The sequence below is a fragment of the Dermacentor andersoni genome, chromosome 2, assembly GCF_023375885.2.
Source record: "Dermacentor andersoni chromosome 2, qqDerAnde1_hic_scaffold, whole genome shotgun sequence".
NCBI classification, from domain to species: Eukaryota; Metazoa; Arthropoda; class Arachnida; order Ixodida; family Ixodidae; genus Dermacentor; species Dermacentor andersoni.
Window position 1 is genome coordinate 158,015,232 of NC_092815.1, and position 19,156 is coordinate 158,034,387.

The following is a 19,156-nucleotide window of genomic DNA, read 5'->3' on the forward strand; positions in this document are numbered from 1 at the left end:
TGTAACCAGTTTACTGGCCTCTCATGGAAAAAAGAAAAGAGAAAACGACGAAACTGGTTGGTGGGAAATAAACCTTTGGGGGTTTAACGGGCATAGTGTTTATTCCCTAATATTCATCTGCTCCAATAGTTCCGATGATTCGTTGTTATAGTTTCGTCGCTCTTCCATGGTATTACTGCCCAAGAAATGCATCTTTTCGCGCAGTACCACTGCAAAGGGGTCCACGTTGCCTGTGATCAAGAACAACTTGATGTGCACCTTCGCGTACAGGAGCAGTTATAGGTATTCCTCGACGTTTCTTTTTTGTCAGGTGTTGATCCCTTTACCCAGTTCTTCCTACGCGGTCTAGCAGACCATACGTACCCCTGGTTAGGCTCCTCGACATGTTTTTTTTTACTTTGCCCTATCTTCTTTTATCGATATCCCCGTAGTCTTGTCGCTTGAAAAAGAAAACAATGCACTGGAACGTTCAAGTAAGTTCATTCTTCTGAAGTGATTAAATGAGCGTACAACCACTCGATTTTTGGCCCATCCAACACGTGGTCGCATGCCATGTTTTGAAGGCACAGGGCCAGCGTAGTTCTGCCGGAGCACAAAGGGACCCCTGTCAAAATAGAAAAGAGCGAACTAAGGGAAGCGCCGCAAGTTTTTGGTGACAGCATGGAAAGAAAGCGGCACTGACGAGGGTAGGCGCAAAAGGACACCCTAAGATAAGCACTAAATCGGTTTAGAAAACTCTGTTCTCTTTAATTTCACGATAAGCGGCCGACTACGCGAAAAAAGAACGTCAATATCAATTTCTTTTATATTTTTATTCTTCTAACCTTGCGTCGAAAGCCCGACGCCGACGCCGTCACGTCAGTGTGGCATCACATATTTCCAAGTATTGCTTCGTATTTTGTGCCGCTGTGACTCAGTAAATGTTCTTCAAATAATCTGAAGGTCCTTAAGCCCGGAATACATGGAGCGTTTTTGAGGCGATTTTCGCCTCACGGCGCCGATTTGACGCCCGGCGTCGAGAAAAACGCCCGCCGCCGCCGAACAGGACCGGCTAGATTTTGACGCGGCGCGCACGGGTCGGACGCTACCGGAAGTGCCTGTCGGAGTCACTTCCGTCTGTTTTCGGCGGGAGCGGCCAGCCGTCTCACTGTTCCTTGCCGTCCCTTGAACACTTCGCGCGCGTGCGCTGGTCAGCACCATGGCTACGTCGGCGAAAGCATACCTGGTAATGTGTATAGACATATTAGTGGGGTATTTATTGCATAATTTATTAATTATAACACAAGCAAACAACATATAAGCATTGTTCGTTCATTTAGTGGTAGCCAAAACATTTTTGCCTTGTCTGGCCACACTGCGGCGGCGTTCGCCGCTCGTACGCCTCATGTAGCCTGGCCGGCGTCCCGCCAGTGCGTTTTTTCTTCTTTTTTTTTGGCGCGCGATATTCGCAGGAGAAAAACGCCCCATGTAGCCCCCGCTTTATAGAGCCTATTTTTCAGCCTTTGCCGATAAAGAAAGTAGCTCGAGCTGAGCAAAGAGCGCCAAATTTGTGAGGTCATGTGTTCGTGTTTGCCTGTGCGCGCGTGACAACGTGTTTGGTAATTTATTTTGTAAGCGAATGTTTGGAGCAGGTTATGTAGTTGATAAAATGACTACCCTTACTTCGTAAAGCCGCCTAATTATTTGCTTTCGCAATCATTGCTTCGCCTGTAAGTCGAAACTATTACATGCTCGTCACCTCGATGATGAGAGTCGCGGAGTGGCGCAATAGTCTAGTGAGTGAGAGATGCTGAGTTGAATGATAACTTGTAGGAATTATTAGTGTTGCTTATTGGCTGACATGCTGTTTCACGCGGTGGATGATGATTATTGTACGCATAGTGATCACACAAACAATACATACACCCCCAGATACACACATGCACAATAAAGCTATTCGCTATGCTACTCCTTAGGAAGTGAGGCTATGATTGTAGCCTAACATAAAGTTCATGACAAAAGATTATGAGTGAAGCAATGTGAAGTCCGAAAAGGCTGAATAGCGACATAGCTTGAAATTCCACGTACATTTACGTTTTAACTGAAAAAATAAGATGCTATGTCAACAAATTTTATTGCGTATACTAGTGATTATTTTTCAAGCATTAAGCTATTGACTTCTTGGAATCTCAGTTCAATGAGCGATACAAGTAGATTCAATGCAAAAGGAGACACTAGAATCGACAAATATAACATCTTCTCAAGATATATTTTATTGTTTATTTATGCAGACTAACGGGTTAGGTCTGTCAAATGGGTCACAATTACTCCGCCCTGGTAAGACGTAACCATATAAGGTACATCGTTGATGCATGCACCACATGATCACAAGATTACGAGGCGTCTGCCAATCATGATTTGTATATTGTAGTTGTTGCAACATGCGCGCCGTGTGCGACAACATAATCGTAGAGCAGCGAAGTAAATCGCTCCCAAAAATCACACTTCGGGATCCGCATCGTTGATTCTGTCCTATTCAGACATCATGACATCTCCACGATGTATGCACCACTAGTTCGCAAGTCGACCGGGCGTCCGTCGATTGTGATTTGTAGATTCATGCGCTGGTGGAAACCCGTCTGGCTAACTTTTACGACGTGTGTGCCGTGTATACGCCAACCTGATCGTATAGGGCAGCAAACAAAACAGGCACGGCAATTCGCGATTTCTCGCCGCTGGCGAATTTCACTCGCTCCAGTTGCCATAATACGTCGTGCGACGGGCGGTGCACGTGCGTGTCGTCACTGTGTCACGTTTACAGCGTCGACCCAGAAACGGGGTCGAGAGCGAAGCTCGAACAATGGTCACGGCGGCGAACTTTCGCGTCGAGAGCGGCGGCGCGCGAGTTCGCTGCGCAGAAAGCCGTCGGCCGAACCGGCCCGACTCTTTCACTGCCGTTCGCCGCGTCTCAGTATGGCTTTCGTCGACCTCACAGCGCATGTGCAATGCGCTGCGGCCGCGTTTCGTTGCCCGAAAAACTCTATAGCTTTCAGCGCTGGTCGATCGATAGCATTTGTGTGTAGCGGCGGAAAAGCACACAATGATGCTCTCTAAGCTTTCGAGGGGGCCGATGATACTCATCAAAGTGGTGCAGACGGGGTCATCGTAAAATGTCTAAAATTTACTTTCTGCACTCATAGCTGACTGATTATACACACACACGCACGCACATTCGCAGACCACGCAGGCACGCAGAAGCGCACACATACACGCAGACGCACAAGCGCGCGCTCATACACACTCACGCCACGCACGCATGCACAAACACACACACGCACGCACGCATAAGCACGCACATGTACGCGCGCACAAGCACACAGGCGCAACCACAAAAATATGCGCGTGCACACATACACGACGCACGCACAAGCACATACACGCGAACACCCACACTACGCGCACAAACACAAGCACACACATTAACGCATGTGCGCGAAATGCTTTAGCACAAAAGTTATTTACAGCCTCATTGAGTCCCCTTTCCCGTGCGAAGGCTACAAGTGCCTTAAGAGGACATATTTCAGATCCAGGAGAGTGCCACGGTTCATGTTTCTGTTCATGTTTCACGTTCATAACATGTTTCTATCGCCACCACGTTTATTGTGCCCATGTTCCTCGATGCATGATAAAGGGCAAGAACACTTTAATTGGTACCTTTCAATCTCAGGTTCAATCAGTCGGTAATCTTGCCGGCATCGTGTTGCTAGATTTCTGAACTCTAATGTATTCGAAGTGCAACGTACGTGATAAAAAAACAGTCATCTAATGAACACGTAGAGGAAATAATAAATAGAACAGAGAGAACTGCAAAGCAAACACTTCGTTCCAGTTAAAGCGACGATGAACGGGCAAGCCTCCGGAATGCTCATCGTGTAGGAACCGTGAGGATGCGCTGTTGACGACTTTAGTGTATCGAGTAATCAAGCGAGCGCTCTTATAAATCATAAGTGTGGAAAGTATTGCATGTCTTTAGCGCGTGTGCAACTTTCTTGCATGTGTCAGCGCAGCTCAGCGTTGCCCCATGTTACGCTAACATTTCTCTGTTTGCTGCTTCGCAAATACCGACCTGAATTTCGGCACATCACGCAGGTTGCCGTTTGCTTTAAGCGTGCAGTGAGGCAGAACTGGCATAGTACAGCCACGACTACCGTAACATTCGGCACTTAACCCTTCATGTGAGATTTGCGGGTATTGTGCAAATGTCCCAAAGCTAGTTGCATGGCAGCTGCTGCGTCGTCGCTCGATCTCATGCCATCTATATGCAAATCACGTTGCACTGCTGGCACGCAGCTTCTACGGGGTATTGTTTAGCCCAGTCGTTGCTCTGGCACGGGCATCATATCATTGTTGAACTTGCTGCGGACACTCGGGAAGCGTTCGCACCGCGGGCGCCGCCACCGCCGTCGTGCTGTCACGGTATCGACGGCGCGAGCGCAGCCCGCGCACGGAGGATTAGAAAGCCTCCGCAGTAGGGCGCACATTGCGCTTGGCTGAAGAAATTACGAAACCAAGGGGACGATCCATCACGGCCGGCCTAATGGGCTCTGCCGGACCCTGGGCAGCGTTCTGGCTGCCGTAGCTGGCATGAGTGTCGTGTATACACGCTATAGAGTGCCTAGTGAGACCCTGCCATTCACGAATGTGAAGTGCCTGCCTTATGCGTCCTAACCTGTTCTTCATAACCAAAAGATTTTCTCCTCGTGATGCTGCTTGGTCCCCTGTGATGACTTGGTCTTGATAAATGCATTCCTTCACTGGTTCGAGAGGCTCACTATACCACTAACAGACAATTGTTCCCTTGCGATGTTATTGAACATTACTCTTGTTTTCCGTGTGTGAATATTTCAACATGTTCATACACTTTGCTGGTTCAGGGCCTCAATTATTTACAGCTACAGTCGGACAGCACTAAGCCTTCATCCAAGTTTACTGAATTTCCGAGGCATTTTTTTTTTCTAGGACTCACGCATACCTTTCTTTTACTCATTATTCCATCACCTCAGATACTCTCGGAAAACTTTCTATAATGTAGAGCGGAACTAATGTCGTGACCGGGACCAAAACATAAGACGCAAAATACGGGCATAAGAAACGCTCAGGTCTCCACATTTCCGGACCGAATCGCGTGTTCCCCAGCACTAGGCAAGCATGTCCCCACCGCCAGCCAAACAACCTTCTTAGAACCGCGCCCTACCACCGAGTAGCTTTGCTGAGCGCATCTTCTCTTCGTCTGCCCGAATCACCGCCGGGCTTCGGCAGCAAAAATAAATATAAAAAGAAAGCCGCGTGGCTCGACCCCTCCCCCCCTTCCAACATCCCCTCTCTCACCTGCGACTCGAAGAGGGGAACGGCGACCTTTAACGCGTGCCCTCCCTGCACCACCATCCCCCTTCTCCCCCTCCCAGCTCGGGCGCCGTTAGTTTCTGGGTTTCGCCGGGGAGCACCACCGCTACCACTGCCTCTTCTTTTCGAGGTTGAAAGTTCAAGGCCGTTTGCTTATGTAAGACAGGTCGCTCCCAGAATGGCGCGCGGGCTCCAGCTTCTTCCAGGCACGCACTCACGCACACGCATACAAGCACGCGGCACGTCGTACCGCCGCATCGCATTAGGTAGGCTTTTGTTTTTTCTTTAGGGCCCGCTAAGCAGCACCGCATCCTTCTTTCCGCGCGCATCGAGTCGCAGCAGCTACTCCGCAAGGGAAAGAGGAGGATGGAGAAAGAAAGAGAGGAGAGGAGGTGTGGAGAGCGCGACGCCGCTTAAAAGGCCACTGCGCCCGATACGAGACCTTCCAAATCTGACCGACATCCTCCCGTAACGGACGAGACAGTTTTGCGAGGCACGTCGCATCCCTACAGGCCTGCTCGTTCAGAGACCGCACGATTTAGTCAGTGATCGGAGGAGACGCCAGCGACTTTGTTCAAAGCCACCAGAGAACTTCGTCACCTTTGCACAAGAGGATAAGCACCTCGGACGAGAAGGATTCGTCCAGATCTCTGACTAACTCAGGTAAGACGTCACCGAGTACCTAATGGTGGGCTCAGCGTGATCGCACACAAAGTCGGCGTGGATCTGTAGTTGATGATTCAGTTTACTCTCCTTTTTTGTGCTGTTTAAAGAACCACTCAATCTTTGAAATTTAGTAAAGAAACCTTGCACACAGCGGGACTCAATTGAGCCGTGTTATGCAACTCCAACTACGCACAGCTGAACGACGTTGAAGAGACGAGACGCGTGCCCTGGATATGGAATACTTAATCGTGTGACCTAGTTGGTCGGCCACACGAGCACAGATCAATGCACCCCCAAGTGCGCCATACCTTTCACTTCGATGTTATCATATTTGGGAGACAAGTACAAGGTATAATGTATTGCGAAGTACTCAGTCAGTTTTATAGCATCCTTTCTTGCTTCGGTGTTTTCTTGATATTCGTATTCAAAGAATCATCCGCAAGAAGCTACAAAAATTTTGAGCTCAGGTAACCTCTAGCACTTCTAAAGCGCCTTGTGACCTTAGTTCGTTGTCTAAGTTGTTCACAAACATTACTCAGCATACGCTCAACGGAAGTGCCACACTCAAACTTCAACTAAGTTCGTGAGCTTAAAGGGTGTCGGGAGCGTTGCTACTTCAGCTGACAACCGTCATAGTGCTTTCCAAGCAGTCCAGAGTGCATGATCACTGTGCAAATGTTGCATACGCATTATACTTCCTGGATATTCCCGGTCGGATTAGTCTGCCGAAAATGAGCCTGCGATAAAAGAGGTTCCACGGGTTATGAGGAAATGACCGCTACTTCCTTGCGCGCGTTTATCCGTGATATGCTGTATAAAATGCGAATTCTATTTGAATCCGTGCACCCGTGGGGATTTGTTCCGCACATATGACCCAGGCTATGGCTCTGTTTCCTTTGTAATCTAGCCCAGGGTAAAGGACCTTAGATACTTCGTCTTAGAAAGCGCAGTGCGGGTAAGCTTATGCCAGGCCTGGAAAGTACAACAATCTCTAGGATTACAGCAAAATCCAGTGTGCGGTTTTGTAGCTTCAAAAGTACCAAGGTCATCTGACTACCTCTCTCGTTGGCCCTCCTCCCCCTCTCCCCCTCCCCCCCTGTGCGAGATCAAACTTTCTTAAATTAATTTACAACAGGGCATATCGAAAAGCTGTGTTCCTTTCTTTATCTCAGTATCCCATTTTGTCGCGCAATATTTGTAGTGTAACTAGAAGAACTTCCAAATTTGAGATGATGTATTCTTCAAGGATACACTGGACTTCTTAGGTAAAACGACTGTTAGGCACATACCTTCAGCAAACGACTAAATATATATAGAGAGAAGGAAATGCGAGGATTATACACCTCCACTTTGGATTTATTACACGTGCACACCGGGCCCATACGGATACATACAACACTCGCACATAATATCGACCACTGCGCAAACTGGATATGAAAGCTGAGAAACATACTTGAAATTTCACTTGAAGACAAGCAAGAAGCACCAAGTATTTCAGCGAAGAAATGATTAAACACTGATGTTTTGGCTACACATAAGGGTTGCCACTGCTACATGAACGCCAGGTTTTCGTAATGTCAGGGCCCAGACCAAATTGAAAATAGTGAGCTTTCGATGTCCCTGTAACTTCAAGGTTACGTTCTAGTGCAGATCTTCTTGAGCCTACATATGTTCCTCGTCATTATAGCTTTCTTTTGTTGCTCCCGCATCCCTCCCTGCACGCAGGGTAGCCAACCGGAATTTTCTTGGCTATTCTGTGTGCCCCCCTTTCCTCTCTCTCTCTCTCTCTCTCATATCTCACTCGCTCTAACACAACAAGGCCTGAAGTCTGAGTATCGAAAAAAGCCTTTTATAACTCTTTATGAACACAATCTGCATCATCGTCCCCGTCTAGCTTGACCTTCACCATTCGTCTCATGTCTTTTCTTTTTTTTTACTTATTTCTTTCATTTATAACTCGTCAGATGCCCCGCGTGGTATAACGCGGGAAGGCTCAAAGTAAACCTTGCAGTTTGCGCAGAAACTGCAACGATGACTCTGGCAATTTATTGTCTCTCGCATAACGTGTACAGTTCTCAAGTACATCGGGCTTCTGTCTCGCGTAGCGTAATGTCTTCCGTCTCGTGGCACCCATCCCAAGGTACATAAAAAGCACGTGTCCCGTATCTAGCACATCCCCAGGAGCAGAGTGCGTGGTAAATATTTATTTTGGAAGTTTAGGGTCTGTCTCCTTGATTTGATCCCTCAATGCTGAAGTCGGAACAAGTGTCCGGGGCAGCATTGCCAACCGAGCTTATCGCTTTTCCTATACATATTTTACTTTCTTTTTCTGTCGTCGCGTCACTACTCGACCGTGCGTCGATGCTTCGGTGACGACCAGCAACAACAAAATGAACAGTAAACCAGCGCTGCCGCGAATCACGTCGACCTAATAAGCTTTGTTGTAACGAATTAACTTCGTGTGCTTCCCCATTGCAGCTTTCCGTGCGTGTGGACATGAAGACTCAGACGCTCCTGTGCCTGTGCGGCCTGTCGCTGGTGCCTCTGCTGCTGAGCATCGAGGCGCGAAGTCTAGCCTCGATCAAGGAGAGGAGCGACAACCAGGTGACCGGGCGCACTGGCATGCTGTCGCGCTTCGAGCCGCTCATCTCGAACATGGTGGTGCCCTTCCTGGTGGCCACCGGTGTCGTCAGCCTGGTGCGCATGGTGCCCTCGGTGGTATCGCAGATACCCAACGTATTCGGCTTCGCCAAGCGCCACGGCTACACGGAGCTGCCCCGCGAGGTGCTCGAGATAATGCAGATGCTCGACGGAGCAAACATCAAGTACGATGTGGTGAGTGCCGGAGGATCGGCTTCGGTTTCGAATCTTTCCCCAGTGACGAACCATCAATGAAAATGATGCCGCTTCAAGTGTGCTCGAGGGTAAGGGTACGGTCACTGGACGGCAGAGCATGGCCGTAGGCCAGTCGTGAGATCTCTCAAAACGCGTCACAAACGAGATGACCAAAACGAGTTTGTTGGAGACCCTTGAAACCAGAGATAATAAATAACCACCTCTCAGCCCAGCAGTCTGATTATACGTGCGTTTAGGCAGAGTTTCTCTTTTCACACTGGTGTTGACATTGCACGCTTGAGCTTTGGTTCAGCGTATTCTGTTATACCCTGTTGTTAAAACTTTATACGTATATAAGGGAAATCCGAGATCTGCTGTGAGAAAGTAGGAAGCACCGTTTGGCTAAAAGGTGTTAGATCACACTCAAAGTTTGTAAATGACGCCAGCATTGACATGATTACATAATACCACCCTTTGTCAGGTACCGTTGTGAAAAAGTAGCATTACTAAAGATTATCCCACATGAGCAAAAAAAAATATTTTTGGTGCATAATTTATCCTTTGTACCAAACGGGGAAGTGTTTAGCCGTAGACCGCAACACTATTAAGACGGCGGTAGTAAAGTAATGGGCACGCGTGCGACATGGTAAGCGCAAATGTCGTTTTCGAATTAGATGACATCATTTTATTCTTCGTCTGAAAGCCCTGAAATATTCGTCTAATACTCGTATAAGAATGCCTCAAGATGTGGCTCAGAGGAGGCAGTTTTGTAAGATAGGAAAGCTTGAATGCTCTATAACATCATTGGTTGTCTTCCTGCCCCTCCCCTCCCTCTTTCTATCTTGTCTTTCTATTCCATCTTTCCCATCCCCCAGAGTAGGGTAGCCAATCAGACGCATTTCTGGTTAACATCCCTGCCTTCTCTCTTTATTTCCTCCTCCTTTAGAAAGTAGACTTTATTCCTGCATTGAACGTAGACTTGAAGTCCTTCAGGGCATTTCCCATTCGTCGATGGTGGTCGAGATTTCCGCGCCTCCTCTTCTCTATAGCCCGTCCCCCACTTCCCTTCTCCAGAATATAGGCTACGAGCCCGTTTCTGCTGCACTTTACCCCAACCTTTCCTTCCCATCAACAAGAATCTCCTTCTCTCTCTCTCTCCCAAATAAAATTAATTTCCTCCGCTTCCTGACGAAAATTTATTCTTTCATCGTTGCTTGTTTTATCATTTAGCTCAAAGGGTAATAAAACTTCTACAAACATAATACTGCATCCCTTGAACTCAAACTTCCCGTATACCTATAGTTGTATAGTTGTTGTTCCAATATGTCATACTTGAGGCTTAATACTAGTCATCTTGAGTCATAAGATATGGATGTATTCCAGCTTCTTGCAAGAGTCTAGATCGGCATCTCTCCATCTTCGCTGGAATCAACAGTTTTTCTGTCCTGTTCTCTTATTTTTCGTGTTTTTTTTTTCCTTTTCTGCCATCTGATTTGTCACATTGAGACCATGACGCGTTTACTTTTGGAAACAAGGTAGTACTTTACGAGTAGTACCTCTTAAGAATGCTTCCAAGCCTTCTACCGTCAGCGATGTGGGAAGGTTTCACGCCAATGGTTGACCCACCTTTCGCGGTGTAGCACCTATTGGGGTAAACGGGTTACGGAAAGTTGCCCAAGCGTGACTTCGGCGCCCGAGTAGTACCTCGAAAACGTCTTCGCAAGCAACGAGCTAGCTCTTCGATAATGACTCGTCCAGTGGCCTCTAGGCCACTGCGCGGGCGTTCACGTCCACCCCACGATCGGCGGAGCATGCTTGCCAGCTTCAGCTTCTTCCACTCGTTTTGTTTGAGCTCGCGCTGCCGGTTGACTTCGTTGGTGTGGCACTGCTGGAATGAAGCAAAACGTCGGAAGGACTCCGATACCGATCGAAACCGATTAGCTTTTGGCCATCGCGTGCTTATCATAATTGATGCGTTCACACCTTGAAAGAAAGGGCACGAGTCAGCCTTCGTATAATTGCTTTATTTTTTTTTTTTTTTGCCTAATCTAAAGCTGATTAAATTGTTGTGTCATATTGAGCAACTAAGAACACTGATGATGATAATGCCGATGGAGATTGGCCAAGAAGTTGTATTTACCAGCGCATGTCAAGTCTTCGTCTTCACTTGTGTGTTAGGCTCACTTATAATCTGCATCAGTATAGCGGGGAGCACGAATGCCCAAGCATAGGCCGCGGTGAGATGATCATGCAATCTCTTTCTTTTTACGCGGGTGAAACTTCTTAAGGCGCAGCTTCATTCAACCGACCGCAGTTTTGGAGGAAGTCCGTGGGAGGGTCCAGTTGTCTGCAATTTCAAGAGGAGGTGTCTCCTCAAAACGAGGTCAATGTACTCTGATTAGTCGATATGGCTATTTGTATACCAGATTTCTAGCAGAACAGGTAAAACGTGATGCTCGCTACCTTTATTCCTACGTGCGTGCCCTCTTTGTGTTCAATACCATTTGCGGCGACAAAAGCGCACCCGCCCCCTTTCCCATCCCTTTCGGCACCTTAACTGGGCAAGAAACGTCAATGATACGAGCCATTTGTATGATTGCCTGTCGGGAGATAAACGTGGCAATCAACTATAAGGTTATTGAGCCAGTATATGTATCAAGGGTTGGGATATTATTAACATTTGCTCCCAACGTGTCAAATGGAAATGCTGCACTGGTTATATCGCAACAGAACAATCGGTAATTCAAGGTAAATTTGACACTCAAAAAATTTATCACGCTTATGAAAGTCACCGCTGGGTCCGAGATAATGCAATAATCATACTTCAATTATTTTCAATTTCGCGCTACGGCAGCTATCCAAACGGTGCCCCACGTAAGTTGTCACGTGTCATGCCTACGGTGTCGTGAGCGGTGGCCGATAAGAAGACGACTGAATAAAGTGAGAAGAATCGCTACATTGTACCGGTCCTGTTTATTGCGGCCTATTCTTCTCTTAGCACCTTGATTGCTATCTTTATATGCAGAGAGGATACGATACTCAGAAATCTACGGAATGAAATGCCATAATTACGATGACAAGAATAAGATCCTAAATATTCAGCAATGGCTTCGATCTGTATGTATATCAAATTTCAACATTCTCCACCTATGGTCTATAGTTCAAAAAGCTTACTTCGTAAGAGCTATTTGCCACTGGCTCGCTGCCTTCGCTGATAGTGTGTCCATCGTCCCCAATTAACTGTGAACTGCTCTTACGAATAGTGCCAGCTTAACATCTTTTCTTTATTACGGGCCCTGTTTTACAGCGAACATTCGCTGCTATTGTACAACGTTTGCAGAAACTTTCGTAGCATTGTTTCTTATTTTTTTTTAAATTGTGGGGTTTCACGTGCCAAAACCACTTTCTGATTATGAGGCACGCCGTAGTGGAGGACTCCGGAAATTTCAACCACCTGGGGTTCTTTAACATGCACCTAAATCTAATACACGGGTGTTCTCGCATTTCGCCCCCATCGAAATGCGGCCGCCGTGGCCGGGATTCGATCCCGCGACCTCGTGCTCAGCAGCCTAACACCATAGCCACTGAACAACCACGGCGGGTATTGTTTTTTTTTTTATTTATTAACGAGGTAGCATTAAGGAGTCCGTGTCGCAGAAAATCCGGCGTCGGCGTCCTGCGTCGGCGACCAGCGCCGGACGTCGCCTAGGCAAAACAATTTCAAACCAAATTCCGTACTACGCATACCCAACCACTTCTGTACCACTAGAGCTGCTCAAACATTGTCTTTCATTCTTTACAAAATTATTCCTCGGAATTTTGAGAACGGCAGCCCACAAACAAATGTGATGGAAAAAAGCACCCACAGCGCATGTCTTTTATGTTAGCTCTTCTCAGACTAAAATATTAAAAGTGCGAAACAATGACAGGAGATCGACCCACGAAAGAGGCCGCGTTTCTACCAGAAAGCACGCCTTCGTGCACAACGTTCGCAGCCAGCATTTCCCGCTAAACGTTACGGTTTTTAGGTATTTTTACGCCACGTTACCGTAGCAAGCGTTTTATAAGATGTTAGCCTTTTTATGCGAGCGATAAAGTCTTAAATATACTGCACGGCTGTATGGAAAAAAAAAAGAACTGCTTTAGGGAGATAAGAGTTCATGCTTCCACCCCGGGTTTCTTGCTCCGTCTCTTCCATATATCCCTGAACAAAGTGAAGGTTTTGATTGTTCGTATAAGTAGAAATTGGAAAAGAAATGCGTGAAATATAGTTTTCTAGGGCTGAGGATTGGGCGAGTTGGTATCGCATTCTAAACCTGGTACAACCCAAAATAGATGGGGAGGAACAAGCCGAGCCGGTCAGATGAAGAACAGAGCGTTGACTTCCGCATAGAAAGGAAGAAATAAGTCGAGCCGGCCAAATGAAAGTACCGAGCGCTGACTTCCAGCTGGAAGTAAGCGCTCTGTTCTTTCATCTGGCCGGCTCGGCTTGTTTTAGAACGCGCAATACAGCTGTATTTCGATCGAGCTTCTAGTGTTTTCCCCGACAGCGATGACAGCTTGATAGCTTTCGTAAGTTCACTCACACCTTTTATTGTTTTCTCATTACTCCATTTTCGTCCAGCAGCAACAGCAGCCTCAGCAGCACGTGTACCACACCACCAACCAGCGGTACCCCCTCTACCACCAGCAGCAGATCTACAAGGCCGCCGCAGCAGCCGCCTCGAGCAGCTCCAAGCCTCACAGCCAGCAGGGCTGAGCATTCGCCAACCAGTGTACCTGGAGGGAACGGGTAGAAAGCAGCCAGAGGTTGCGATTCAGGAAGACGGTGCTGGGGGGAGGTGAAGACAAACGCAGGACAAAGTATAGGAGCACCAGGATGCGCATAGGGGCATTTTCGAGTCACGTAACTGTAGCTTTAACAGCACGAACGACGATGCGCGTGGGAGTATAGCATGTTCGATGCTGGGATTGGGGATCTTGGTAGCCTTTCTCTGTTTGTGCAATTTCGGCTGGCCGAAACAGCGTCTCTCATGTAGTGCGAACTATCACACACTGCGCGAGTGCAAAAGGCGAGTGACAAAGACAAGCATGCGTCGACTTTCGGTTGCCTGCCGTGTCTCGTATTTTATGGTTGTATGACGTCACGTATGTTAAAGTAATAGCGCGGGAAGCGTCATTTTTAGTGTGGCGTCCCATTGCTCAGAGGTCAACCTCACACGTACGTACGCTCAGTTTCTTCAACATCTTTTTTTTTTCTTTTTTGCTTGCACGCGAGCCAGTGATCATTTCACTTGACAGTGCAGACAGCGCAACCTTCCGATATACTGCAAGAATGATTGTCAAGACATTGTCATTTATGCTTCTGCACTTCTGAACGTCATGCGTGATGGTGTAACGCGTCCTGTTGTCGCCTGCTCGAATGATCGATCAAGGAAAGAAAATGTACGTCTGTTTTTGCAGTCTGATGCTAGAAATATTTTAACACATTCCCAGTACTCTTACAGAGTATTCTCTCAGGTAAGACAGTACAACAGATAGCGACGATCACGGTCCTTGAAATGACACCAGTTTTGCTTTGATGGTTGTCATGCTACGAACCACGTTGCTGTAGTTGTTGCATTGACACTGTCATGGACAAAAATTGTACAGAGCGACTGCTTAGCATGCATGCAACAAGGAACGCGGTACTCGCTCTTCCGAGCACATATCTGGAATTGGTTCTAAGGGCTCGAACACATGAATTTTGTCGGGATGGTTTCATAATGCACTGCCTCGACATACAAATTTGAGGATTAGTTTTCACATTTATTCAAAGGACTCAAGATGTGGTATTTGTACGACACTGCTATACGCATGATGCTCTCTACTTTAAGTGGTTTAAAAGGCTTCATTGTCAAGGCATGTCCCGCAATATCTGTGTTACTAAGGTTCCTGCGGTCTACGGGCCTTCACGATAGACTTTAAGAACGCCGCACTCCGCTCTATAGTGTACGCGGTTTGTTTGTGCTCGTCTCTCTTTCTCTCTCTCTCTCTCTATCTATCTCTCATCTTCCACTCTATTTCGCTTTTTATCCCGCTGCTCCTTCCCCCCGTGCAATGTAGCCAACCGGAACTACCTCTGGCTAACCTCCCTGCCTTTCTATGCATCCTTTCTCTCTGTGTGTGTTCGAGGCATAAAGTCCACAAGACATAAAGTGCTCAGAGGGGCTGGGATACGGACAGATCATCCCACATACCATGAACCATTATTTCTAGACAATAGGGTCTCCAGGCCACTGATGCAGCTTCTCTGCGCAGAAGGACGGCACACAACCATGGTATGCCGCACGGCAAACTGTGCAGACAAAACAAACAAAAACACGTACAAAAAGATGTTGCGGGATCAAATTAGCGTGCAGCACCATTCGCACATGTTCAACGCATTGGCAGCAAGCGATACCTCACATTCGCTGACCCAGACGTAATGCATTCAGAGCGGTAGAAGTGTCGTCTGTTACAACTGCGTGCATTTTAATTCAACAGCTGTTACATCGCTCGCATCGCGGCTGCACTTGCATTTTATTGTATATTTCCTTTCAAGTTGAGAAACAGCTGGGCTGAAACCATTACTGCATTTTGTCCGTGACGTCACAAGTACTATAGTAATCCCACCGTCCGCATTTGTATGTGCGCGGTCGCTTTTCTGTGCATTATTGTTTCATATCGTGCTGCGCGTCCTTGTAAATAGTCGTCGTTATTTATTGCGCGCGAAAAATGCAGCAATAAAGGTTCCCTAATCAAACGGACCAGTCTTGTTGATCTTGTTTTATGTTCCTCTGCTTTGCCGGCTGCATGAACGTCGTGAAAGGGTCTCCTTACGGCTCAGGTAAGCTAAACCACACCATGAGCTTCCATTTACTCCTGGTAAAAAGCATGCAATTAGGCGTTTTAATCAACGGATTTATGATTAGAAATTGCTTGGAGTTCACACTTCATTAAGAAGGATGTGGACATGGAACAGGAAAGAGGTTTGAAACATACCCGATACGAAAAAGTGGTGGTGAAGCCGCTAGGAGAGACATTGGCTTTAATTAATAAACATAAATGAAATTGTCCGATGACAGGAATCAAACAGAGGACCTCTAGCACAGCAGCTAGCTTTTACTCATCCAGCTTACGTTTATCTCAATTCATATTGCCACTGCAGTTACGATTCTTACGCTTCATGTAATATTCTACCATGGTGTTATCGCATTCATTGCTTCGCCGTTATGGCGAAATTGGGATATCTTTTTATACAGTTTTCTTTCTTTCACAAGAAGCAGTCGCATTAGGCAAGCAATGTACAGCTACAATCATATGATAAAATATCCAGCAAACTTCAGCGCGGACCCCTACTTTGTCGTGCGGCCGGAGGAGGAGAAAACTTATTCGTAGGCAAAGAGAGAGAGAGAGAGAAAGAGAGAGGACAATTTTAGCATAAAAAAAATTCTGCGCATATTTAGAGGTAAATGCGAGATAGATGAGTTAGCATGACGTCGCACCTCTTTGAGGACCCGGAGGACCCGGAAAGTATATATATATATATATATATATATATATATATATATATACACTTGCATCACCCCACCTAATTTTCTGCCTTCTACTGCGCGACCTATCAATTGGCACCCATTCTGTAACTCTTATGATGGACATGGGCTTCTGCAAATATGCCAATGAATCAAGGTAGCACTGGATTTCATACAATGCTTAGTAAGATGCCTCGGCTTCCACCTAACTCTTTGCACACGTCCGTCGGCTGGTGAGGTGAAGGCGGCATTGTCTTCGATGAAGCGTCGCTCGGTATCTGGGTATCTATACAACGGTGGAAAGATTTACAGAATTTTTTCACGATAATGGGAACATATGCACAAAGAAGGTCTCAATTCCGAAAGATTAAGCTGCAGTTGACGGAGAGTATGAACACCTAAGAGACATAAGACGCCGATCCGAAAGAGCGTACTGACGGAGCGGAAGTTTAGAAGCATACAAAAATGCTCAGTAAATTCACAATGTAATACGCAGGCGCATGTAAAATTTAGGCAAACGACGCTGGTGCAATTTATGAGGCACGCTGTCTCCTCACACGTCTGTCCCACGAATTTTTCTGGAAATTCGTTGTTTAAGCGGACCTATAACACAGAGTTTCCTATTTTGTGCTCTCACTGTAGCTCGGGACGCGTGTGAGGTAATAGTTGCAGATGAATTTTGCGAGCTTATTTCCAGACATGCGTTTTCATCACAATGTGCAGAATTTGATATTTCAGTAGTGTTAGCTAAGCAGAAAATTACCGCTTGCTATCGGGCCCAACATCCTTAATTAGCTCATGCTTTCACATTAAGCGAGCTTCAATGTGCAATTGCATCATGTCGCCGAACGTCTGCTACTGGGCCGGATGGCATTACGTACAATATGATAAGAAACCTCGGGCCGTCAGATACAAATGCTCTCTTAGGCATATATAATCATTTATGGATATAAGGGACTGTACCTAACTCTTGGAAAGTCGCTCGAATCATACCAATTTTAAAACCAGGTAAGACGCCCTTGTGCCTTGAATCCTTCCACCCAGTTAGTTTGACAAGTTGTTTATGCAAAGTAATGGAGAAAATGAGTTACGCGCGACTTTAGTGGTGGTGTAATTAAATAGATGTGTTGTCCAACTACTTAGAAGGTTTTAGAAAACATAGATGCACAATGGATGCAATATTATAGTAACCTGTGTGGAACACGAGCGTGCACGTGGAAACATGACGATAGCAGTATTCATTGGCATCAAGAGAGTATTTGACACTGTTAGTCACGTTCATGTTCTGCTAAAAATGCTGAAACTCAGAATGTCTGGCAGGTCCTTGCGATGGATTTCTGAATTGTTATCAGGTCGCAAAATATTTGTTCAGACGGGTGAAGGAAAAAGTATTGAACATGTTGTAAAACAGGGAGTACCACAGGGAAGCGTACTCAGCGCTTTTCTTTTTTAACTGCGCCATGGCTGATTTAACGAGAGGACAGCCATCACAATTAAAGTTTTCACTTTATACAGATGATGTGTGTATTTGGATATTTGGGTCTAATCCTCAATACTTCAGAGGGCATTGCAAGACGGCACAAATATCATTAACCAATTTTTCAGAGAGAGATGAATCGTTCTATCACATGCAAAGACAGCTGTATTGCCCTTCACTCGGAGGCAGTTAAAGAATTTCACTCAATCTGGAAGCACACCCTCTAATGATTGTCACACAGCATCGATTTCTTGGCATGATACTTGATAGGCAGCTATCCTGGGCACCCCACATAAAAAAAAAAAAACTCGAAAACGAGGTCAATGCGATAGCGACTGTATTTCGCAGACTTGTAGGCACATCACGGAGTGGATCAGCATCGTCCACGCTGATTGGTTACAATGCATTAATACGGCTGAAAATTGCGTATTCCGCGCCCATATTACACGGACTTTCCCACACGTCAGAAGAGAGACTTCAAAGAATTTTAGCTAGAGGACTACGCATATGTGCAGGAGTTCCACGAGCGACTTCTAGCGGTCTTGTAATGGCTGAGGCTCGCCAATCACCATTTCCAGTCATGCGAACTACAGAAACATGCCGACATTATATCCGTCTTAAAACACAGCATAAAAGCCACCCATTGGCTCTAGACATAATGAAACGACACGGAAGTTATATTCATAAAGAAATTCGAGAAAATCTTCATTTATTGCCAAGAAATGAATTTGGAACTCAGACGTCGAATATCCTCCATTGTTGCTTACACTTCCAAAAATCGCATTGTCAATAGACAGGATGTTCAGAAAAAGAGGCATGTTCATTCAAGCTGCTCAACATCTAGCACTTTAGCAGATATATATGCGGTATTCAGGATACAGACACGTCTATACAGATGGCTTCAGTACAGCAACCTCTTCAACTTCAGCATTCATTATACCGCACCTCAACAAACGAGAATCATTTAAGTTATCTTGTGCGACCTCGTCCACAACGGCTGAACTGTTCGCAATCCTATGTGCTATAAAATTTGTATTGTCAGTAAGAGATGCGCAAAAATGGGTAATTTTCAGCGATTCACAGGTGGCTCTAACATCACTCTGCAGCATAAAAAAGAACAATCAGTGATAGTATAATATATGAAACACTTAAAGACCTCACAAAGGCAAGAGAAGCGAAACATGAAATAGCATTCCAGTGGATACCAGGGTATTGCAACATTCCTGGCAACACAACAGCCGAT

The 19,156-nt window shown here is 46.3% G+C and overlaps 1 protein-coding gene across 2 annotated transcripts; it reads left to right on the forward strand.

Annotated features, from left to right (window-relative positions):
- Nucleotides 1-5,790: 5,790 nt before the first annotated feature.
- On the forward strand, nt 5,791-15,671 carry LOC129387278 (uncharacterized). 2 transcript variants are annotated; one of them, XM_055076112.1, is made up of 3 exons: nt 5,791-6,045; nt 8,527-8,883; nt 13,508-15,671. In XM_055076112.1, the coding sequence occupies exons 2-3, from the start codon at nt 8,545-8,547 to the stop codon at nt 13,640-13,642; spliced, it is 474 nt and encodes a 157-aa protein (XP_054932087.1). In that variant the 5' UTR covers nt 5,791-6,045; nt 8,527-8,544; the 3' UTR covers nt 13,643-15,671. The 2 variants fall into 2 exon arrangements, with proteins under 2 accessions (XP_054932087.1, XP_054932088.1); XM_055076113.1 differs by having other exon boundaries at nt 5,797-6,045; nt 13,511-15,671.
- Nucleotides 15,672-19,156: the final 3,485 nt, after the last annotated feature.

What these genes read in the sequence shown, in the direction of transcription:
- LOC129387278 (XM_055076112.1), top strand. Translation starts at nt 8,545, where the DNA reads ATGAAGACTCAGACGCTCCTGTGCCTGTGCGGCCTGTCGCTGGTGCCT. An exon ending in CAAACATCAAGTACGATGTG is followed by an intron (nt 8,884 to 13,507) that starts GTGAGTGCCGGA and finishes ATTTTCGTCCAG; the next exon opens with CAGCAACAGCAGCCTCAGCA.